The sequence below is a fragment of the Podarcis erhardii genome, assembly GCF_964252035.2.
Source record: "Podarcis erhardii genome assembly, chromosome: 7".
Lineage (NCBI taxonomy): Eukaryota > Metazoa > Chordata > Lepidosauria > Squamata > Lacertidae > Podarcis > Podarcis erhardii.
In genome coordinates, this window is record NC_138511.1 from 58,184,156 (window position 1) to 58,207,483 (window position 23,328).

The 23,328-nt window shown below is 50.8% G+C and overlaps 1 protein-coding gene across 1 annotated transcript; it reads left to right on the forward strand.

Annotated features, from left to right (window-relative positions):
- The first annotated feature begins 57 nt into the window (after nt 1-57).
- INPP5B (inositol polyphosphate-5-phosphatase B) lies at nt 58-22,279 on the forward strand. Its single transcript, XM_081872218.1, has 22 exons — nt 58-233; nt 347-417; nt 764-861; nt 1,291-1,320; nt 2,078-2,194; nt 6,448-6,550; nt 9,431-9,592; nt 10,077-10,178; nt 10,894-11,008; nt 11,762-11,878; nt 13,002-13,189; nt 14,188-14,299; nt 14,802-14,911; nt 16,528-16,663; nt 17,252-17,362; nt 18,005-18,167; nt 19,133-19,368; nt 19,708-19,824; nt 20,167-20,251; nt 21,048-21,175; nt 21,297-21,408; nt 21,769-22,279. Exons 1-22 carry the CDS (start codon nt 177-179, stop codon nt 21,891-21,893), a joined length of 2,595 nt encoding a protein of 864 aa, XP_081728344.1. The 5' UTR covers nt 58-176; the 3' UTR covers nt 21,894-22,279.
- The last annotated feature ends 1,049 nt before the right edge of the window (nt 22,280-23,328 follow it).

Genomic DNA, 23,328 nt, shown 5'->3' on the forward strand with positions numbered 1-23,328 from the left:
TCCCCCCGCCCCGCCGTGCTCAAGGAAAAAGAGGCCTGCAGGCTCCAGCGCCGCCGCTTCCTTCTCGGCTCGGTTCCTGACGCTCCCCGGTTGCAGAGGGGGCTGCCGGATCCGGGCGACCCTCTCCCTCCTGCAGCAGCAGCGGGGAGTGCCGCCTGCTCCGCCGTCCACGCAGGATGGATCAGTCGGTGCCCATCCAGGAATCGCTCTCGGCGGGGGAGACCTGCCTGGTCGTATCCTTTGGGGGCCGCCCCGGGAAGGACCCAGTGGGAGGGCGGGCAGTGTGGGGCGGGGGTCGCTCGCCACTCCGGCACTTTCCGGCCCCTTCCTTGACCTCCGGCTGCAGGCGGTGCAGGGGCTCCTGGCTGGTGGGGAGAGCCGGCTGCTGGGCCTGGTGGAGAGCCACGGCAAAGCCATGTAAGTCCGCCGCGCCCGGCAGGTGAGACAGGTGAGGGCAGGAGCTGGGCGTGGAATGGAGGAGGCGGGTCTCTTCCTTCCTCCCCGCCCCTCCGTGCGGCTGCGGCTGCTGCTCCTCCTTTCCCGGCTCCTCCGTCTCGCGCGGCCCCGGAGAGGAGCAGGTTCCCGGGAGCGAGCGGAAGGGGGCGCTGGGGATCCCAGGAGGGGGCCGGGGGAGGTGGGCTGCGGTGGAAGGAGAGGGACAGCAGCATCTCCGGGGTGCTGAGCCGTGGTGGCCGAGGAGCTGGGGCCACGATCCTGGTCTCTGATGGGGAGGGCGCGGGGTCTCCCGGTTCTGTCTCCGCAGGATCTGCCTGTACAGCCACCGGCGCATGGCCATCACCGCCGAGGACGTGCGCCTGGAGAAGGTCCTGCTCCTGCAGGAAGGCTGTGCCGTGGAAGAAGGTGAGGAGCAGCTCTCCTTCCTGCCTTATTGACTTCGTTGCCACATTCCTCTGCAGGGAAGGCTCAGCTGCCTCCTCTCCCCCCCACCCCCGCGACTCGGGGCACATGAAATGATTCCCGTTTTCCCACTTGAGTAGGAGGAATCCAGGACAAATAATCCCCCAAAGAGCCAGGTAGTGGATGCACTCTTTGGGGAAGTTGTCACCTGTGTTTCTGTCCCTTGGCCACCCCCACCCCCAGATAATGAATTGACCAGGCCTTATGGGGGGAGCTTAGGGGAACCCCTTTGGTGGCATTTGTATGTTTTTAGCTTTCTGTATTTTATCTGCGTTGCTTTAATTTGTGTAAGCCGCCTTGAGTCCTGGGCTAGGAAGAAGGCAGGATACAAATAAATAACTAAAATAATAAAAATAATTTCTCCTTTGACAGTCACCGGGGAGAATGACCTGCACATTGTAGGTAAGCTTCTGCTGTGGTTCTTGTAAACAATGATTCCCCAGAAGTGTGATGGTGCCTGCCCTTCACTTCTTGGATTGCTTCACTCACTCCCTGGCAAGCAGAGCTGTGAGCAGCACCAATGGGGCCATGGATTGTTCTCCACACTACACAAATAACCATACTGTTGTACCTGGGAAATGCTACAGCATTCACTGACTGGGCAAAACGCAGGCCCAAGCCAGCCAGTTCCCACTGAGATGAGCTCCTCTGCTTGCTTCGTTTGCTTCCACTAAGTCTTTGTTTCTTATTTAATTTCTCTCTCCCTTCCCGCCTCCTGCCTTCGTCATGCCCCACCCTCTCTGAATTCTGAAACTTCACCAACCACACACTTCAAAGCCAATCTCTGTAACCCATGTGGGCTGAAATATTGCTTTTTGAAAGATTAAAACTTGCCTTGTTTTTGTGTACTAGGCACACATGTGGAGCTTTGCCTGAAGGTGCTGCCACTGATCCCCACTGCTACGTCCATATGTATATTGTTCATTTTATAAGTGTCAATGGTGCCCTTCAATACAGATATTTCCATGGTCGCTTATGGGGAACGCGAATGATGTAGCCATAGGCTTCTGGGTAGCTTTAGCTGTGCCCAGGTTTGTCCATGCTGCTGCATGGTGGGGCAGCAATCGGAGTGCTCCTGCAGCTTATTCTCCAGAAATGCTTCTCCCAAGGTCAGCCCACAAAGTTGTTTATGCTGCTCTCCTTTCTCCTTCTCCTATAGGCTCTGATGTCACTGTCCAGATCATCTCAAGCGACGCCAACTTGCTAGTGCAGCTGCCTTTTGGTTCCCAGACACAGACTTTCTTGACAGAGGTCAGGAAGCGCTGCAGCCCAGCAGGTTTGAGACTCTGTTGCTGATGGGAGGACCTCAAAGTTTGGGCTACATTTGATTTTGCAAAGGACTGGAGTGGGGGTTAGTGTTGAAGTCCTGAGGCTTGTATGGGAGCTTGCCACAGTGACCAATTCTTTAAAAGGCTTCAAACCACCATATACTTGATTGTCACTGATGCGTTCCAGTGCAGCATTTCATGATAAGAAATATGGTCTGGGCTTCCAAGCCCTGGGCTTCCCTTGGTCACAGAGCTTGGCAAGGTTACAGGAGCCTATGTTGTGCAAGTAGTCTAACAACCCACTGAAGAACAGCTAGAAGTATCTTGGTCCCTGCTGCTGGCAAGGGTGTTGCTTGGATCCTCCTTGTTACAATAGCTCCACTGTTGTTACAAGGCTGCCTAGTTGTTTGCAGTTCAAAACGCTGGTTGTGACCATAAAACTCTATATGGCTTGGGTCCAGGCTATCTGAAGGACTGAATCTCCCCAAATTAGCCTGCCTGGGCTTTGAGATCTCCTAGGAAGGCCTTTCTCTCAGACTCATGACTTTCACAGGCCTGTTTGGTGAGGACATGAGAGAAGGCCTTCTTAATGGTTGCTCCCAGATGGTGGAACTCCCTTCCACAAGAGGCTAGCTTTCCTTTAGCCAGCAGTTAAAAACTTTTTTGTTTTGACAGGCCTTTGGCCACTAACTGGCTGTTGTGGTAGGGTTTCTGAGCGGTGGTGTGTGTGTGTGTTTGTTTGTGCGGTTTTAAATGGTTTTAAGTGGTTTCAGTGCTGTTTGTAATAGGGTTAGTTTTTAATGTCTGTATTGTTTGTTTGTGCTTGGTTATACTATATATGTTTTAATTTATGCTGTGAGCTGCCATGGGTCCTGCACTGGGAGTATAAGTCAGAATATAAAATAAACAATTAAATCCTCTGCCTGTGAGAGGATGACCTGGAGAGAGCAAGTGAGCAAGATGCATTTGTCATGGTGGGACAGATCCGGTGCTTGCTTGCTAGTGCAATGGGGCCTCCACCAGATGCGAAACCCCCTCTCCGGTGTCACTCTAGGGCAGGATGGCAACAAGACAGCAACAGACAGTTAGGACAACAAGAAGGAAGAATCCAAACTCTTTCTATGTGCTGTTGTAGTTGAGTGGAAGGACTAACCAGAAAGAGAGCCTCCGAAATATATCCCAGTGCAGCACAGTGGGTCTTTCTACCCCCCTCCTTCCATTAATGGGGTCCTCCTTCTACCTAATTTATTAATTTCATAAAATTTACACACTGATTGATTGCAAACAATCTTAAAGTGGTATACAAAAAAAAAAACACAACCAGGATAATGTTATAAATAAGAAGCATTAACAACAATAATAATTTACTTAATAGAAGTAAAAATAACTATAAACAAAAACAGATTCAAACTCACATAAGCTTCATGAATATCTGGGTAAACTAGTCTAAACAGATGTTTTTAGCAGGTGCTGAAAATAGTAGGGTGAAGGTGCCTGCCTGATATCAATAGGCAGGAAGTTCCAGAGTGTAGGTGCTGCCACACTAAGATATTGAATTCTTACAAATGTGGAACGGGTATTATTATGAGGCATCTGTAATACAGTGGTACCTCAGATTAAGTACTTAATTCGTTCCGGAGGTCCGTTCTTAACCTGAAACTGTTCTTAACCTGAATGTGCGGGTCGTCAGCGCACACGGAGCTTCCCAAAGCATGAGGGGGCCGGTCCGCTTGCAATGCGAGAAAACGCTCATTGTGATGGTCATGACCATCAACGATGAATCAAGGCATTTTTAGCCGCGGCAGCGCGAGGCGAGGGAGTCCGCATCTTGCCAATCCTCCTGTGGGGGCGCTGCTGAGCTCCGCTGGGCTGATCTGGATCCGCTCCACCCTCGGGCGGGGGCGTTTCTGGAGGCGAACCCCACTGTGATTGGCTGAGCCGAGCGAAGGGTGTGGCCTGGTGGGCAGCCGCTCCTGGGATTCAGACCGGGCGATGTGCGCTTCTTGGCTGCGGCGCGCAGGTAGGAAGAGGCGCGCGCTGAGGACTAGGCGCTTGATCGCGACTCGGGAGGAAGAGATGGCCCGCCGTTGCCTGCGGTGGCCGGCTGGCCAGCCTACTGGCGGGAAGCTCCTTGGAGCAGGGGGTTCTCCAGACTGTGCCCTACCTCGCAGGGCCGTTGTGAGGGAGGCAGGGCCGCCGCCACTTGCATCGCCTGGAGAGGCGACAGCAGGTCCCGCCCATACTAGAGCCCGGTTAAGGGAAGGAAGATGCTGGGCCCCTTCCCCGACGCGCGCTGCAGCCCTAGCAGGTGCTGGCTGGGCGGGGGCAGCCCCGAGGCGCGCCCTCTTCCTGCTGCTCCGGGCTACCCGCCTTTTCCTCGGCTGGCGCTTCTTCCGCGCAGGCAGCTACTCGGGAGGAGGAGGAGGATTTCACCCTTGTACTTTGGCTGCATTTTCCACACACCCAAAGCGGCTTTTGCCCTGCCTGGAGGGATGGAGAGAGCCGGGCTCCTCTGCAGGGAGGAGTCGGGAGAGATCCGTTGGCCCGGCGGCAGGAAATCCTTTGGCGGCAGACTGCCCGCCTCGGGTCCCTGGTTGCTCCTGCAGCAGCAGCACCTGCTGGTTTCCTGGCTGGGAGCCCATTCTTCCTGCGGGGAAAATGCTCTCTGGGCGCGGTGGGCTTCAGGGCTAAGGGGTCTCCCCCCCCAACACTTTCCTTCTCTGCCCGAGCAGCCCCCACCTGCTGCCTGGCGATGCTCCATGTGGAGGCAGGAAGCTCTTTGCAATGTTGCAATTTCAAGGCTCTTTTCCCCAGTCCCAGGCACGGCTGGCTTCAGGCTTTCCTGGTGGGTGGGGGTGGTGCAATCCCCCACCCCACCCGATGCTCTTGCCTGGCCTGGGCTTGTCTGCAAGGGCAGCAGCGGTTGGGCTGCTTTTGGCCTCAGAGAAGTTCGGCTGGTTTCTCTCCCTCCACCCCAGTGCCTCTTCCTTTCGTCATCCTGCAGAAAGTGGATTACCAACAGGAGCGGATGTTGCCGTTTCAGCCAAAAGAATATAGAGCTGTTGAAAGTGGAGCTTACTCACAAACACTTGATCCGTAGTCTACCGAAAGAAAATTCTTTACAGACAGTATTCCTCATTTTGGACACTGGGATGTTGGGCTTTAGGAGGGAGCTTAACCTGCTGTTTAAAAAAGTTCAGGGTCCCTAAAGCATTAATCAGAACTCAGTTTCAAATATTCAAACTTCTGAAGTTTGAAGGTTTGCTAAATTGTGACTGTGGTTGCACTTCTTTTTCAGTACCCTGGAAGCCCACCCCCTCCCCAGTATGTGGATCCATTGGCTCCTTGAGCTTTGAAATGTGACTTAAAAACAAAAATACAGCACCATCAAAAGCTCAGTATCTAGGAATGTAAGAGATTGTGAGTGATTGGTGTGTCCGTGTGCTATTTGTGGACTCAACCTCCCCCCCTCCCCCATGCTGCTGAATCACTTTAGATGTTTCTGGCTTTGCTCAGGCAGGCTTATCTGGTGCAGAGAGGGTTGCAAAATGGGCAGCTTTGCCTGCACCCCATGATTTTAATACTCTACTTCTGGCCTGGAAGAAACATAATGTGAAAAACTGCTAATAACACCATTGGCATTCGGATAATCTGCTAATAACACCGTTGGCATCTGTCTGTCTCGGGAGCTGATGGAGGGGTGTGCTTTTGCAGGTGAAGTCAAAGACCACTTGTAATTAAGTAGTCTAAAAACCCAGTAACGTGAAGCACAGATGACATTGTCGTTTCTCTGGGGCACGTGATTGTCCTGCTGCCTGCTTTTCAGACTAGTAAGGGGTGAGAGAAAAGGTGGCTTTTGTGTAGGACCAGAACATTAATCCCTTGGAGAAGGCAGGAGCGGGAATTTGAATCTGGGAGGCTGCCATTGGCTATGCTGGATCCTCTTCCCTAGCCCACAGGGCTCGCTGCTTCTGCTCTCATTGTGGCCCGTGGCTCTGATCTTTGCTAAAAGGCAGCTTGCTCGCTTTCCTCCCAAGTTCTCCCTCTTGCTATGTTCATCTTTTTCCGCTTGGCCATCCCTGAGACCAACTGTGAGGAGCGCAGCATTCTGGCAGCCTGCCCTTCCCCCCACCCCAAGGAATGGTGTAGCCGAGATAAGGAGGAGCCTCCTCCTTCTCTGAGAGTCAGCCTTGGGCAGGCTGAGATTTCCCAGGCACTGGTCAGAGACAGACAGCTTTCATGGGCTTCCTTTTGCTTCTAGGAGTTGCTGGGAATGAGGACCCAAAGCAGAAAGGGAAACAGCCACCAGCTATGAACCAGATGGGCAGCACAAGTGGTGCCAGTCCTGCTGCCGCCGTCCCCAAGTAAGTTGAACATGACAGCCACAGCCAGCCTTGGAAACATGTAACGTAATGGGGTCAGAGTGCCTCTGTGCCTTTTGCTTCTAGGGTTGCCGGGCTTGGATTGCAGTTCAGAGAGTGTCTTTTTCTCAGGCAGACTTCCAAAAGTTAACAGGAGCAGAGCCTCCCTGAAATTTCTTTTACTATCCCTTCCCTCTCTCTTTATAGCAGTGGTTCCCAAACCTTATCTGGCCACTGGCCCCTTGGTTCTATAAAAGGCATTATTCAGAATAGTGGTTTGCATGACCCACTAAGGAAGATAATAACATAATAATAGCACACAGTAACAATTGCATATTTATTCATAATCCAATTACAGTGGTACCTCGGATTACATATGCTTCAGGTTACAGACGCTTCAAGTTGCAGACTCTGCTAACCCAGAAATAGTACCTCGGGTTAATAACTTTGCTTCTGGATGAGAACAGAAATCGTGCTCCAGCGGCGCGGCGGCAGCAGGAGGCCCCATTTGCTAAAGTGATGCTTCAGGTTAAGAACAGTTTCAGGTTAAGAACGGACCTCCGGAACGAATTAAGTACTTAACCCGAGGTACCACTGTAGAACTAATTGGTTTAATTCAACAAAATGAATGAACTTGATAATAATAATAATAATAATTTATTATTTATTATTTATACCCCGCCCATCTGGCTGGGCCTCCCCAGCCACTCTGGGCGGCTTCCATAGAAACCAAAAATACAGTAAAATATCACACATTAAAAACTTCCCTGAACAGGGCTGCCTTAAGATGTCTTCTGAATGTCAGGTAGTTGTTTATCGCTTTGACATCTGCTGGAAGGGCGTTCCACAGGGCGGGCGCCACTACCGAGAAGGTCTGCCTGGTTCCCTGTAGCTTTGCTTCTCACAATGAGGGAACCGCCAGAAGGCCCTCGGCGCTGGACCTCAGCATCTGGGCAGAACGATGGGGGTGGAGACGCTCCTTCAGGTATACTGGACCGAGGCCATTTAGGGCTTTAAAGGTCAGCACCAACACTTTGAATTGTGCTCGGAAATGTACTGGGAGCCAATGTAGGTCTTTCAAGACCGGTGTTATATGGTCTCGGCGGCCACCCCCAGTCACCAGTCTAGCTGCCGCATTCTGGATTAGTTGTAGTTTCCGAGTCACCTTCAAAGGTAGCCCCACGTAGAGTGCATTGCAGTAGTACAAGTGGGAGATAACCAGAGCATGCACCACTCTGGCGAGACAGTCTGCAGGCAGATAGGGTCTCAGCCTACGTACCAGATGGAGCTGGTAAACAGCTGCCCTGGACACAGATTTGACCTGTGCCTCCATGGACAGCTGTGAGTCCAAAATGACTCCCAGGCTGCGCACCTGGTCCTTCAGGGGCACAGTTACCCCATTCAGGACCAGGGAATCCTCCACACCTGCCCGCCTCCTGTCCCCCCAAAACAGTACTTCTGTCTTGTCAGGATTCAACCTCAATCTGTTAGCCGCCATCCATCCTCCAACCGCCTCCAGACACTCACACAGGACCTTCACCGCCTTCACTGGTTCTGATTTAAAAGAGAGGTAGAGCTGGGTATCATCCGCATACTGATGAACACCCAGCCCAAACCTCCTGATGATCTCTCCCAGCGGCTGCATGTAAATGTTGAAAAGCATGGGGGAGAGGACAGAACCCTGAGGCACCCCACAAGTGAGAGCCCAGGGGTCTGAACACTCATCCCCCACCACCACTTTCTGAACACGGCCCAGGAGGAAGGAGCGGAACCACTGTATGACAGTGCCCCCAGCTCCCAGCCCCTCAAGACGGTCCAGAAGGATGTTATGGTCGATGGTATCAAACACCGCTGAGAGATCCAGCAGAACTAGGAAACAGCTCTCACCTTTGTCCCTAGCCCGCCGGAAATCATCAACCAGTGCGACCAAGGCAGTTTCAGTCCCATGATGAGGCCTGAATCCCGACTGGAAGGGATCCAAACGGTCCGCTTCTTCCAGGCATGCCTGGAGTTGTTCAGCAACCGCTCGCTCAATCACCTTGCCCAAGAATGGAAGATTTGAGACTGGGCGATAGTTGGCCATTGTGGCCGCATCTAAAGATGGTTTTTTAAGCGGTTTAATAACCGCCTCTTTCAGCGGGTCTGGGAAGGCTCCCTCACGGAGGGAAGCATTCACCACCCCACGAAGCCCATCGCCCAGTCCTTCCCGGCTAGCTTTTATAAGCCAGGATGGGCAAGGATCCAGAAGACAGGTGGTTGGTTTCACTCGTCCAAGCAGCCTGTCCACATCCTCGGATCTAGTGATCTAGTGTTACCAACTTTTCTAAGTCTGGTAGTCATTTGTACCGGCGGCACTCCTCCCCCCCCCCCTCTTAGTACCCCCACGCAGGGTATCTCACAGCCCCTCAGAGGGCACCACTTTGGGAACCACTGTTTTAAAGAGTAACCTGCCTGACAAGTACTATAGCAATTTGGAAGCAAAGGACAATCCCTACCGTGTGCTTGTGCAAGGCTCCCAAATTGGATTGGGCCCACAGTTGGGCCACTCCAAAGTGCCAGATAAGACCCTGTATCTAATGGGGGGGGCAGTCCTCACCTGTCCTCTTGCAGACCTGTAAGGGGGGCAGTGGTCCTGTCTTGAGGATGCAATCCTTGTAAGTCTAGAACAAAGTGGGCTTTCCCTCCTGGCACTGACTCAAGGCAGTGAGGAGGAGGCATGTGGGCTAGTGTTGCAGCCCCACTCTGGCCCTCCTTGTGCCAGCGTGGGACTCCTGGCTCCTCTTTGCTTTCTGCCGATAGCAACAACACCTGAAATAAACCAACCCCTGCCCCCCTCCCCAATCTCCCTCCCTCCCTCCCTCTGCCCTTTCCTCTCATTTCCAGGCCCAAGAATGACATCACCAGCGAGATGGTCCGGTCCTCCAGTGTGCTGGTGTCAGAGGAGATGCGGGGCTTGTCCATGCAGACCTTTGGGCTGAGAGACACCATCATCAAGTCTCAGCTCCTGCAGAAGGAGGACGAGTACACATACCTCCAGGGCTTCAAGTAAGGGTGATTCTGAGAGCAATGCCAGGTGTGTGTGGCAAAGGCAGCTCCACGCTTCCCCCAGAGGGATTCCTTGAATGACGCTGAGCCTTTTCCACCACAAATGCACAAGCCCCTTGGCTATTTGCCTACTAAATTTATTTATTTATTGCATTCATACTCCACCTTTTTCTTCGGTGAGCTCAAGGTGGGATAGGTGCGTGTTTCTCCCTTCCTCATTTAATCCCCACAATGGCCTTGTGGGGTAGGGTTTGCTGAGAAGCAGTGACTGGCCCCCAAGGTCTCAGTTTCATAGCTGAGAGGGGATTCAAACCCTGGTTTCCCAGGTACTAGACCAACACTTTAATCATTGCGCTATGCTGGCTCTCACTTGGGTGGGTGGGCCTGGGTGTAGAAATGGCAGTGGGGTTCCTCCTCCTCATGTGCTGGTGGGGTAGAGGTGGTTGGCAAGATCCGGAGCAAGATTTTGTGTGTTTCCTGGCAGGTTTTTCGTGGGCACATACAACGTGAACGGCCAGTCCCCCAAGGAGACTCTCCAGCCCTGGCTGAGCCACGATGCTGAGCCCCCAGACATTTATTGTGTGGGGTACGTGTGGGGTGCTTCTTATCCATTTATTGTTTTGTTTCTCGTCCACCTCTTATCTCCTCCAAGGAGCGAAAGTAACATGCATGGGTCATCCCCTCCTCATTCTGTCTGTACATCAGCCATGTGAGGTAGGCGAGCCTGAGAGGCCGTGACTCACTCTCAGGTCACCCGGTGAGCTGGGCGGGAGGGATTTGCACCTGCCATCCCCTCCTGCCCTAGTCCTCCTCCTCCTCTTGATGAGCATTGCCCACTTGGATACACGTGTGTGAGCACTTGAACACTTGGATGCCGTCTGGTTTAATTGACCCTTCATCTTTCTGCTTCACTAGGTAGAGGAGGTCTCTTGCTCCTGCAGTGCCTCAAGGCCACAGGAGGCAGTGTTGGCCACCAACCTAGACTGCTTTAAAAGAGGATTGGACAAATTCATGGAGAGGGTTACCGATGGCTATTAGCTTACAATGGCTAGGCTCTGCCTCCAGAGTTGGACACAGCAGTGCTTCTGAATATCATTTGCTGGAAACCACAGGAGGAGAAAGTGCTGTTCTTGTGCTCTATTCCTGCTTGAGGACTTTCCATGAGGGCATCTGGTTGGCCGCTGTGAAAAGAGGATGCTGGACTCTATGGGCCATTGACCTGATCCAGCAGGTCCTTCTTGGGTTCTTCTCCATGGAGGGAGGGTATGCCCCTAGCTCATGGTTTGCTCTCTTGAATGCAGCTTCCAGGAGCTTGACCTGAGCAAAGAGGCCTTTTTCTTCAACGACACGCCAAAAGAAGAGGAATGGTTCAAAGCTGTGACCGAGAGCCTTCACCCGCAGGCCAAGTATGCCAAGGTGAGCTGGCTTCAGCTGCCGAGAGGGCCCAGTGACCCCCTCTTTCTCACTGAGGCTCTTCTGCCCCTTTATGCAGCCCTCTCTGTGTGTGTTTGGGGGTGGGATGTTCTGCAGAAGAGGTTAATGGCAGGGGTTGGGGACAAGGGGACTCTGCTTCCCTGTGAAGGACTGTAAAAGAGGCTCATGCCTTCTCCAAGTCCACAGGTGATGGGGAGGCAAAAAGGGGCCTTTTGCAAGGATTGGGAGGAGGCAATTCCATTCTCCTTCCAGGGCAATGTGGGCAGCAGCCAGTGAGGTCACACCTGGCATATTGGCAAGCTGGAACGTTAGCAGAGGGCAACCAATAAAGGGCATGGAAAACAAGCCTGATGAGGAACAGTTGAGGATGTTTAACCTGGAGAAGAGGAGACTGGGAGGTGATATAAGAGCCATCTTCAAATATCTGGAGGGCTGTCACATGTAGGATGGAGAAAACTTGTTTTCTGCTGCTCTGGGGGTAGGACACGAACTAATGGACTCAAATAACAACAAAGGAGGTTTCGACTAAACATTAGGAAGGACTTTGATAGTAAGGTGGTGGAGTTTCCTTTATTGGAGGTTTTAAAGCAGAAGTTGGATGGCCATCTGCTGGGGGTTCCTGAGCTGTGATTCCTGCATTGCAGGGGTGTGAACTAAATGGCTCCAAGAGGTCATTTCTCTACAGACCTATTAATCTATAGCCTTTGTGTCTTTGTTTCCCTGGTTAACATGCAGGTAAAGCTTATTCGGCTTGTTGGGATCCTGATGCTATTCTACGTCAGGACTGAGCTCGCTGTGCATGTTTCTGAGGTGGAGGCTGAGACGGTTGGCACGGGCATCATGGGGAGGATGGTAAGTATTCATCACCCTCAAACTGGGGGTGGGCAGGGGAGAGTCTGCTGTTGCCATTCTGGGGACACCCAGACCTCTCTCTATGAGAGCCTTGCAGGGTGGTGCCCCCTCATCCTTTCTGGGGTGTGATGAGGCTGCTGTGGGCTGCCTGTTAATATTCAGGTTTTACTGCCGTCACCAGCATCTCATCTACTCTTGCAGGACATGGACATTAGGGGGCCTCTGGGCTTTGTTTGGCCTGGGTACCAGGCTCCCCTGCAGAACATGGGCTGCATCTGGACCCTCAAAAGGTTTTGAGGGGTCCCAACTCAACCCCACCCCCACAATTTGCCAAACTTTTAAAAAAAACATTTTTTAAAAAGTTGTTACTATTATTGCATTTATATACAGTGGTACCTCGGCTTAAGAACTTAATTCGTTCTGGAGGTCCGTTCTTAACCTGAAACTGTTCTTAACCTGAAGCACCACTTTAGCTAATGGGCCCTCCTGCTGCCACCACACCACTGGAGCACGATTTCTGTTCTCATCCTGAAGCAAAGTTCTTAACCTGAGGTACTATTTCTGGGTTAGCAGAGTCTGTAACCTGAAGCGTCTGTAACCTGAGGTACCACTGTACCATTTTTCTGCAAAGAGTTCAGTGTGGTGCACACACTTCTCTTTTGCATTTTATCCTCACAACAGCCCTGTGAGGTAGGTTAGGCTGAGAGGCAGAGACTGGCCCAAAGTCATCCAATAGAATTTGTGGCTGAGCGGGGATTCAAACCCTGGTTTCTCCCTGATACTAGTCTGACACTATAACCACTCTCATCCTGCACTATCTGCTCCTGTGGGTCCTCTGCAATGATTCTGTTATGCCCAAAAGTTTTTGTGAGTCACCAAAATTTCTCCTTTAATTAAAACTTGGCCATTCCTGCTATTACATAGTTTCGCTTTAGCCCCTTGGCCCCCAAAAGGTTAGCCACCCCCTGCTTTGTAGGCCCTCTCTTTGCACCTTCCTGCTTGCTTCAGAGAGGTCTTGGCTGGTTGCTTTGGAGTCTGTTCTGCCTGCTCCTTCCATAGCAGGCAGGGAATAGAGTCGCCACCTTCTCTCTCTCTCCTGGCTTCTCTTCTGCTGCGAATGAAGGGCAACAAGGGGGGAGTGGCCATCCGCTTCCGGTTCCACAACACCACCGTCTGCTTCGTGAACGCCCACCTGGCAGCCCACACCGAAGAATATGAGCGGCGGAACCAGGACTTCCGTGATATCTGTGGACGCATGCAGTTCTGCCCGCCAGAGCCAGGCCTCCCACCCCTCACCATTGGCAAGCACGAGTAAGTGGGGGCAGGGGGAGGGAAGCAAGTGGGAAAGGATCCAGCCTCTTCTGTGAAGTTGTGGAGCAAATATGGAAACTTGGCTTTATGGGTTTGAGAATAATAATAATAATAATAATAATTTTATTATTTGTACCCCACCCATCTGAACTGTGTTTTCTGTTGTCTTCTTATGGTATGTCTCCTCAGGACCTTGTCTCTTCTCTTCACCCCCCCCCACCTCACCCCATTTCCCTAATTTTTAATATTTGTTTGGCTTCACGTAAATTTGATTCTATTACCTACCATTTATTTCTTTTTAAAAAATGAAAAGTAGTTTAGGGAGTGGCTGCTTAACCCCATTCCTTCCTGCCATTTTCCCTTTCAAAGTACAACCCCACCCCATCTTGCACGGTGTCTTTCTCCCATGAAGGAGGGCATTTTGGATGGAGAAACAGCTGGAAGGAAAGGGATTCAGCAACAGCAGCCCTCCAATCTTGTGCTCATAGACTTCTATAGTTGCTTCTCATTTGCTTTTGGAAAAAGCCTCCCCCAGGAGACAGTTGCATGTATCTGCTGTGTAGTTTGGTTGTTCTGCTTTTATTTCATCAGCCAAGACAGTTTGCCAGTGATGGGAGTCCTCTGGACTACAGTTCCCATTATCCCTGACCTTGGCTGTACTAGTGGGATTTGGAATCCAACTGGAGGGCTACAAAGCAGCTCTCTTTGCCAGCACTGTAGTCTGCTGCCTGTCTTCCACCTTCTAGCTCTGTGAGGTGGCTTCAAGTCTAGGACTTGTGTGAAGGATCATCTGTTTCCCAGACCTTCTGGTGGTCACTGATTTGCTTCCAAGTTAGTAGGAGGAACTAGGAAGGTTGTGGGTGGGCAAGGAGCTGGGAACATCTCTTCATTTGCTGGGTTGACACTGTGCATCTTGGGGCTACGTGGCTGGGAATAGGAGCTGTGAAGAGCCTCAAGGGTGCTGGAGCCATTTCCTTACACAGGCGCCTCCCTTGCAGTGTGGTCTTGTGGCTGGGAGACTTGAACTACAGGCTGGAGGAGCAGGACGTGGAACAGGTGAAGAAGCTGGTGGAGGCCCACGATTTCGCCACCCTTTATCAGCATGACCAAGTATGTGAGCGAGCTTTCGGTAGGCAGGCAAGATCTGCCTTCCAACAAGGGTCAACCTTCCAAAGAGAGAGTGCACAGCATTCATGGGCAGGTGTTGGGGGAATGCTGCTCTGTTGCTGCAGCTGGTTCCAGAAAGTGGCTAGGAATGGCTGGGGAATCTTTCAGCTACAAGAGTCCCTTTACTTCTCCTTTGAATAAATGTTTCCATTCAATTTTTGAGAAATCTGTAAGCAAATTTAACAAAACACAACTGGACTGTTGTTCCATCAAGACTGAAAACAGTCCCAGTGAGTTCCAAAGGAGCCTTAAGACATGTAGCATAACCAATCAACTATTTTGCTCTACTAAGTCAGGAGTTCTAATGGACATGGTTGGCCTGCATCAGGAGGCAGGATTTGCTGCAAGAAAGCAGGAAGGGAGGCGTGGACAGTCCCGAGGGAGGCTTGGGTTCGAAAGATGCTTTGCTGCTCAGTTTCACCTCTCTGCTCTCTTTCCTTCTCAGCTGAAAAAGCAGATGGAGGCCAAGGCGGTCTTTGAAGGCTTCCTGGAGGGAGAGATTTCCTTCCAGCCAACGTACAAATACAACACTGGGTCTGATGATTGGGACACCAGGTAGGCTTGTCAGGAGCGCCACAGCCATTTTGGGTGCTCTGTTCTTTGCATGCCACCATCTCTAACAGGGAAGTGGTGATGGTCCAGAACAGCCAGAGGCTTCTCTTGTGCAGATGCTTCTCTGTAGCATCTGCACAAGACTAGACCAAAAAAACCACACGCATGCAAAGCCATTTTAACCTGTGAGCTTCTGTTTTGTTTTTTAACATCCAGTTAGTAGCTCTTAGAATGCTGCTTTGGAGAAAACCCCCCTGAAATACGCAAGCTGGTGATGGCCCCACCTCAGAGGGCTTACAAACTGGGGAAAGCACAAGCAAAATGTTCCCCTTGGCTTAATGCTAGCAAGGGGATGTGGCAGCCCTTCCCACCATTTTGAAAGCTGCCACTTTTGGTTAGTACAGTGGTACCTTGGGTTACAGACACTTCATGTTACAGACTCCGCTAACCCAGAAAAAATACCTTGGGTTAAGAACTTTGCTTCAGGAAGAGAACAGAAATTGCGCCGGTGGCGGTGCTGTGGCAGCAGGAGGGCCCATTAGCTAAAGTGGTGCTTCAGGTTAAGAACAGTTTCAGGTTAAGAACAGACCTCCAGAATGAATTAAGTTCTTAACCCAAGGTACCACTGTAGTTGGACTTTAAAATGGCATGAAAGGGTGTATTTTACTGGATGCATCCCACGACGTGGGAAAAGTCATCTCTGTTTAGAAAGAGGCCTTGGAGATTTCTAGTGCAGAAAGACTGCAGATCTAAAAATAAGCAACTATGAACTTTCGGTTACCTTTTATTACATGTTACTGTTATTTTTATGAGATGTTATTTTTTGTGGTTGTATTTTTAAACTAAGTTTTTTTTTTAAAAAAAAGTTTTTAATGTTGTATTTTAAATTGTTGCAGTCTGCACTGAGATTTTGGAGTGAAGGGTGGGTAATAAATTAAACAACAACAACAATGTCCCTGGACTTAGGAAGCTAACCTCTCCTGATATAGTTTACAGCAGCCTTGTAATTTTATTTGGCAGTTACATATTTCCCTTTTGGGAGGTTTCCAGTGGGGTGCACTGTTCTCTTTCCAGGCTCATCCCATGTGGCTCTTAAGCCTGGGGCCAGTCCACTCACACTCTCCAGAGCAGCTGAATTAATAGAACAGGAACATCCGTGTGTAGTATGGGGAAGCTAATGGAGCAATGTGGACCACCATTCCTAGGACATCTCTAGAAACCGTCCCTGCAGACTTCAATTGTGGGCTGCCAGTGACTCCTACATCTCAGAAGATGGCAAGGCTTTGTTCTTGGGTTAAAAACAGCTGGTACACCCAGAGCAAAACATTCCTCCACATAATAGATCACCACTCCATAGAAAACTAGCCTATTGGGGAGAAGGCTAAGCTGGAACCAGCATGTCTGATATGCTAGTTTTCTTCTGGCAGGGACTCCTTTGGTTTTGGGTATGGAGTGACTGAGGTCTCCCATCTCTCAGGGTATTGCAGACGCTGTCTGCTGTTTCCACAGTCTTCGTGTGCTCTCCTCCTGACAGAGCAACAGCAGAATGGACAAGAGCTTCCACGCCAAGTCTGGTAGCCGAAATGACCGTTCTTGTCCTTGCTTTGCCTCCCATGCAGTGAGAAATGCCGCACGCCAGCCTGGTGTGACCGGATCCTGTGGAGAGGGAAGAATATCTCTCAGCTGAGCTACCGGAGCCACATGTCCTTGAGGGGCAGCGACCACAAGCCAGTCAGTGCCATCTTTGACATTGGGGTAGGTATCCGCCTCCTTCAAGCCCGGCTGGTGTGAGAGCCTGGGGAGGGCTCCCGTCACTCTGGCTCCCTCCGTTTTGCCACCCTCTCCTTCTCTTCTACAGAATCATAGAGTTGGAAGGGCACTCCAAGGGTCATCCAGTCCAACCCAGAATCCCAGCAACCTTGGCTAGCTCTGAAGCTGGCCAGACACTGTGCTGCACAAGCAAATGCTGCATCTTCCACCTTCACTCCCTCCCTTGCAAAAAATAAAATAAAATCTTGGGCCTCCTTTCTGTAGGTCTTTCCTGTGCACCTACCACATGGTGACATCTCTCCTTATCCGCTGAGCTTATACAGTCCAGGGGTGAAAGGGCTGGAACAAGGATTATGGCTGGTGTAAGCCAGAGGAGTGGGATTGCAAGACCCTTGATCACTTTGGGGGGGGGGTGCCCCATGGGATGTGTTTGACAGCCAGCTTCTTCTGCAGCTTGCGTGTTGGGTGCTTAGTTAATATGGCAGGTGATGCTGAGGACTCCTCGGAGGGGGAACCTCCTCCCCTCTGTCTCTTCCCCCCAGTGACCCTTCTGCTGCTGCATGTTCCATTCAGGTGAAGGTGGTGGATAAGGAGCTCTACCGCAGATCCTTCGAAGAAATAGTGCGCTCCTTGGACAAGATGGAGAACGCCAGCATCCCGTCGGTCACCCTCTCCAAGAGGGAGGTAGGATCTGCTGCTGCTGCTGCCCTGGCCAGTGGGCAGCATCAAGAGGCTTGCTTCTGGAGATACAGCCCCACTGGGCCTGCTGGCTCAAGGCCACGTATGGGGTACTGCAAGCTTGTGGCATCCCACAGAACGAGCTTTCCAGCAGACCTCTTTCCCAAGCTTGCCGCTGGGACCTGGATGTTCAGTGGAGCTTGGAGTCAAGCCCTTGGTTCATATAATTGTAGAGTTTGAAGGGACCTCAAGGGTAATTTAGGGTCCATCCTCTGGCATGCAGGAATCACAGCTACAGAATCCCTGACAGCTGTCTGTCTGACCTCTGTTGGAAACCCCCCAATGAAGGAGAGTGCACCACCTTCTGAGGGACTCTGTTGCACTGCCGAATGGCTCTTACCCTCAGAAAGTTTTTCCTAACCTCTAATTGGAATCCCCTTCCTTGTCACTTGAGTCCATTGGTTCAGGTCCTCCCCTCTGGAGCAGGAGAAAACAAGCTTGCTCCATCTTCCACGGAGACAGCTCTTCAGTTATTTGAAGAAGGCATTCCTATCTCCCCTCAGTCTCTTCTCCAGGCTACATATACACAACTCCCCTTTCCCTTCCCACCCTTCTCCTCTGTGTTTGTGGTTCTTTCCCCACCCACAGTTCCTCTTCAAGGATGTGAAGTACATGCAGCTCCAGATGGCGTCCTTCACCATCCACAATGGGCCTGTTCCTTGCCAGTTTGAGTTCATCAACAAGCTGGATGAAGAGGCTTACTGCAAGCCATGGCTGATGGCAAACCCCAACAAGGGCTTCCTGTTACCTGGTGAGCTGGGAGGTCACTGTCATTTCATTGGGTTTTACCACTCTTCCTGCCTGATCTTCCCTCTGGGTGACAGCCACAGATTGCTCTTGGCCAGCCCAACCTGCTTCAGCATCCTGTGGCTGTGTGCACCTGATCCATCCAAGGCCCTCCAAATATGCTCAGTTTGATTCAAGCTTCAGACAAATAGCCACAGTTGCTCACAAATTAAAATATCACTTCATTGATCTGGAGAACAGCCATGTTTTTAGCAAAAACAGAAAAAGTCCAGCAAAAAATTAAAGACAGATTTATTGCAACACAAAGTACCTTTTGCATTTCACCAGCTGTCAGGGCAGGGAGGGCTCTGGGTGTCCATGAGCAGACTCTGTCAATGCCTCATCCAGGGATCCAGACAGTCTTCTGCCTGCAGCTCTTTGGACTCACAAAGCAGCCACCCCTCCCTTTTCTTGGAGATGTTGTCAAGTGAGCAGCTCCAGGCCCCTCAGTTTGCATTTATTTATTTGCATTTATACCCCGCCTTTTTCTCCAAGGAGCTCTAGAGTGGTGTACATGGTTTTCTCCCCTTCCTCATTTAATCCCCACAGCAACAACCCTGTGAGGTGGGCTGGGCTGATTGGCTCAAGGTCGCTGGGTGAACTTGGTGGCCAAGTGGAGAGTCAAACCTTGGTCTCTCCCAAGTCCTAGTCCAGCGTTCTAACCACTACACCACACTAGCTCTCAGTTTATCCTTTGATGCTTTTGACTCTGTGGATCCTGGTGTGTGTTGACAGTGGGGCTGGGTGAGCATTTTGTGGGTTTGCTCTGGAATGTTTCTTTCAGCAGAAGCTTGCTCATCTTCCATCAGGGACCTTCCTTGTAGGGATCCATCTTTCCTCCTCTTTCTCCCCACCCCACAAACTACATGTGGTTGTGAGATGCTTTGAGGCTCGGTGTTGTCAAACTGTCCATCTTCCTTCTCCCTGAAGATGCCGAGGTGACGGTCGAGTTGGAACTGTTTGTGAACAAGTCAACAGCAACGCGCTTGAACTCTGGAGAGGACCAGCTGGAGGACATCCTGGTGCTGCACCTCGACCGGGGCAAAGATTACTTCTTGCCCGTGTCAGGGAACTACCTGCCCAGCTGCTTCGGGTGCCCCCTGCAGACCCTGTGCCACATGAGGGAGCCCATCCAAGAGATGTCACCAGAGGCCATCAGGAAGCTAGTGAGTTCTTATGGCCAACCAAGTCTGCTGCCCTTCATCCCAAAGACATTTTGGGGGAGTTGGCTTGGGAGGAGGATTGCAGACTAGGTGACTCTTTGGGGACCTTCCAACTCTGCTTCATGTGCAATGCTGCTTTGCAGAGGATGCTGCCTTAGACTACACAGTCTTTCCAGTCCAGGACTGTTCACACTGACTGGCTATGGCTCTTCAGGCAGGGGGGCATTCCATGTCCTACCTGGAGATGCCATAGGGAATTGAGCTTTGGAGTCTTCTGCATATAGAGCAGGTGCTCTACCACTGGGATGATGGCCTTTCTCCAACCCTGTTGCTCCCTTCCAGGTTCTGCTGCCTTTGTGGTCAAGTGATGATGATGCCTCCTGGCCCGAGAAGCCCTTGGACATTCCTAAGGAGTTGTGGATGATGGTTGACCACCTGTACCGCAATGCTTGCCAGCAGGTTAGAAGGATGCCGCTGGACCTGAACTTCCTTTTGTGTGCTTGGCCTTGTTATGGGAAGAGGGAAGGATACGAGCTTAGCTTTGGCAAAGCCCAGCAGGAGCAGGAGTGCTCATTAAATGCTGGGGAACAAACAGTATCTATGGTGCTTGCTAACTAACAAGGGGGTTCTACACTGTTTGTGCCCTGGAGTTTGGCTGCATTGGGTTCATTGTGCCCTTGGGATGTGTGATTGTATTAATGTGTGCAGCTCCACAGGAAGGCACTTCCAGCAGATCTAGCAAAGTGAAACTGATCTTTTTTTGCCTTCTTTGCCTTTTACTGTGGCTGCTCACGTTTGCAGGAGGACCTCTTCCAGCAGCCGGGCCTGAGGGTCGAGTTTGAACAGATCCGTGATTGCCTAGACACAGGGATGATGGATACGCTCAGTATCCTTGGAGGAAGTGTGTTTGAAAGCGGGACTGGCATTATCTTTCTCTCTCCCACCCCTTGTAATTCAGTACAGTACAACTGCATATTATGCACGATTTCAACCATATGCGGTTGAAGGCAGGCTGGTTGAAATTCTCAAGTTAAATGCAAGCAAGGCAGAGGGCTTAAATGCTCTTGCCACGCTGGGAAAGCCTTTTAGTGTTTCTGGAACGTAACCCCTGCATAAGAGGCAATTGTACTGCATTCCCTTGTGGAGTCTCTCTGCAAAGTACAGTGGTACCTCTGGATGTGAACGGGATCCGTTCCAGAGCCCTGTTCGCATCCTGAAGCGAACGCAACGTGCGTCTGCGTGTGCACGGGTCGCGATTCGCCGCTTCCAGGTAACGTCATTTTGAGCGTCTGCGCGAGCGGCAAAATCTGGAAGTAATGCGTTCCATGACTTCCGGGTCGCCGCGGAGCGTAACCTGAAAACGCTCAACCTGAAGCTACTTCAACCCAAGGTATGACTGTGCATGTTTACCCCCTCCCTCCCTTAGCAGTTCAGCCAACCCGATCCCCATCCCAGCTACCTATGAACTGGGTTTCTGTGCCAGATGAGGCAAACATTTCTCCCCCTGTGAATACCTTATTGCAGCTAGTTGTCATCTTGCATTTTTTTACTGCCTCTGTGGTTGTGCGGCCCCCTACGCTGGGGCCTCCTTATGGATGAGTGGGCTTTCCCAGTGTCTCAGCATTGCAGCTGGCACTGGCCTCATCTTGGCGACTGCCTGTTCCTTAAACATCACTGGCCAGATGGCAGCAACCACTCGGTGGCAGAAGCTTTGCTGCTCTTCTTGGAGAGTCTCCCTGAGCCGGTCATCTGCTACATGCTGTACGACAAGTGCTTGGAGGCTGCTGACAGCCATGTGCTGAGCAATCAGGTGAGCCAGTAGAGGCCGGCTGCCAAAATGGGAGACATGTAATGCCAAGAGGCTGCCTGGTCCCTTGGTGGGGGAAGTGTGTTTGCATGCATGCGACAGCTTCCTTCTCTGTTGTTCCCAGGTGGTTTCCACGCTGCCCAAGTGTCATAAAAACGTCTTCAGTTATCTGATAGCATTTCTGCGGGAACTACTGCAGCACTCTGTGAAAAACCACTTGGATGTGAATATTCTTGGTAAGAACTGATCCTAGCTTTGGTGGATGATCCTAGAATGAGTGAACTGGGATAAACGGGCTCGTGACCTATTTGATTTAAATGTTTTGGCATGTCACACACCTGACAGGAATGCAGCTCATTAAACTATGCCCTAGAGCAGCTTGTTTCAAAACATAGGTTGAGCCAAGTGGAGGTGGTGAGTTGGCATCTCAACTCCTGTGCATTTAATTATTCGGGACACCGTGCCAAAAAACTATCAGCTGGTGCGGTGGGCCTTGAGAAGGGCAGTCATCCCCCTTGATAGCTCCTTACATGGAACTCAGATGCCATTTATGTATGCAAACACTAATGGATTTTTTTATCATGTTTCCTGTGCAGGTAGCATATTTGGGGGGCTACTGCTCCGTCCCCCTCCTGGTCACACCAAGCCAGGCATTGCCGAGAAACGGAAATCTCAGCAATTCATCCAGCAGTTCCTCTTGCGGGAAGAGATCACACTGTGAAGGCCGAGGACTAGTAACTATAGGCAGGGCTTGTGTAAAAAATAGTTTTGTATATTCAGAAAATTAGATTTTGCAGTAATTGTGTTTTTTTTTTTTAAAAATGTAAAGACATGTACATACTTTTTAATTCTGGAGCACAGGTCAGGTGGGAAGAAGCAGCTGCTACTGTGTTAGCAGCACTATAAAGCACAGTGAGTTTTTATATTAAACCAGCAGTCAGTCTGCACACTGGATCTTGACTGTGGTATGTCATGTTTTGTGACAAAACAATGTCCTCCTTTATCTGCCATTGCCTTAATGCTTAATCTTTGATAACCTAAATCAGCTACTTTTATAAGCAAAGAATGTAACATAAATATAATTAAACATTTTAACTTATTAACGTCCATGCTGCTTGCTCTCATTTTTAATCCAAGGAGGTGTCTGGCTTGGCAGCAGCAACACCTGAAGAGCGCCTTTGGGATCTTAACATAAGAGCATAGAATCTGTTGCATCAGGCAATGGCCCATCATGAGCATAGCCATCATGGCTAGTAGGCTTCGATAGCCCTCTGTTGGATAGAGATCAGGAGTGTGCACAAAGCTGGCTTAAAGCTAAATCTCTGGCCATTCAAATGCCACACTGGCTTCATGTCTAGTTCATGGCACTTGCTGGGAACCTGGTTCACTCTTTTTGACTGGAGGGAGTCTGTTGATTCTCTGAATGGGGTTGGAGGCCCAGGACTGTGATCACATTTTGTGTTCCTACAAGGTATGAAGGCATCACAGCCAGGATTTGCTGCCCTGACTAGCAACAATGTTTGATGCTGTAACTGCAGGGGAAGTTCTCACTTCTTCCTTTTCAGTCCTGCCTTCCTCCTCTTAGTGGTCTTACCCTCTGGCCCTCCTAGCCTAGAAAGTTTCCTGTGCCCCTCTAACAACCACAGTGGAGGGTTAATGGAACACACAACCCTTCATAAATTGAAAGGAAGTGTGTGGTGGGGCTCTGAGGATGTGTGCGCATGCCCCGTGAGAAGTGAGAGAAACATTTCTCTCCATTTTCTACACACTAAGCTATTGTGTCCCTTTCATTACCTCTTTCTTAAGTCTTCAATTGTTGCAAGCCTACTGCTTGATTATTTTGGCTGCCTGTTTCTGCCCTGCTCCCCTGGTGTGGTGATGGGGCACCTGCCAGGTTCTTTCAAGCAAAGAGCAGCCTTGATTGACTGGGTTACCACCTACACGGAGACTGGAGTGATAGGGAGTCGAGTAGGCAGGCAGGAGACCCCCCCCCTGCTCACTTGGGGCCCCTCCAGGCAACCTGCTCATTAACGAGCCTTTTAATTAGCAAGCCTCTAAATTATCGAGCCTTCTCCCTGACTTCAATAGTACCTGCTCATCCTGGGGTGCTTTTATAAACTGCTTTGGCATTATTATTGTTTTCAAATGAAATAGAG

What these genes read in the sequence shown, in the direction of transcription:
- INPP5B (XM_081872218.1), top strand. Translation starts at nt 177, where the DNA reads ATGGATCAGTCGGTGCCCATCCAGGAATCGCTCTCGGCGGGGGAGACC. An exon ending in AGGCTGTGCCGTGGAAGAAG is followed by an intron (nt 862 to 1,290) that starts GTGAGGAGCAGC and finishes CTCCTTTGACAG; the next exon opens with TCACCGGGGAGAATGACCTG. An exon ending in TCACCCTCTCCAAGAGGGAG is followed by an intron (nt 17,363 to 18,004) that starts GTAGGATCTGCT and finishes CCCCACCCACAG; the next exon opens with TTCCTCTTCAAGGATGTGAA.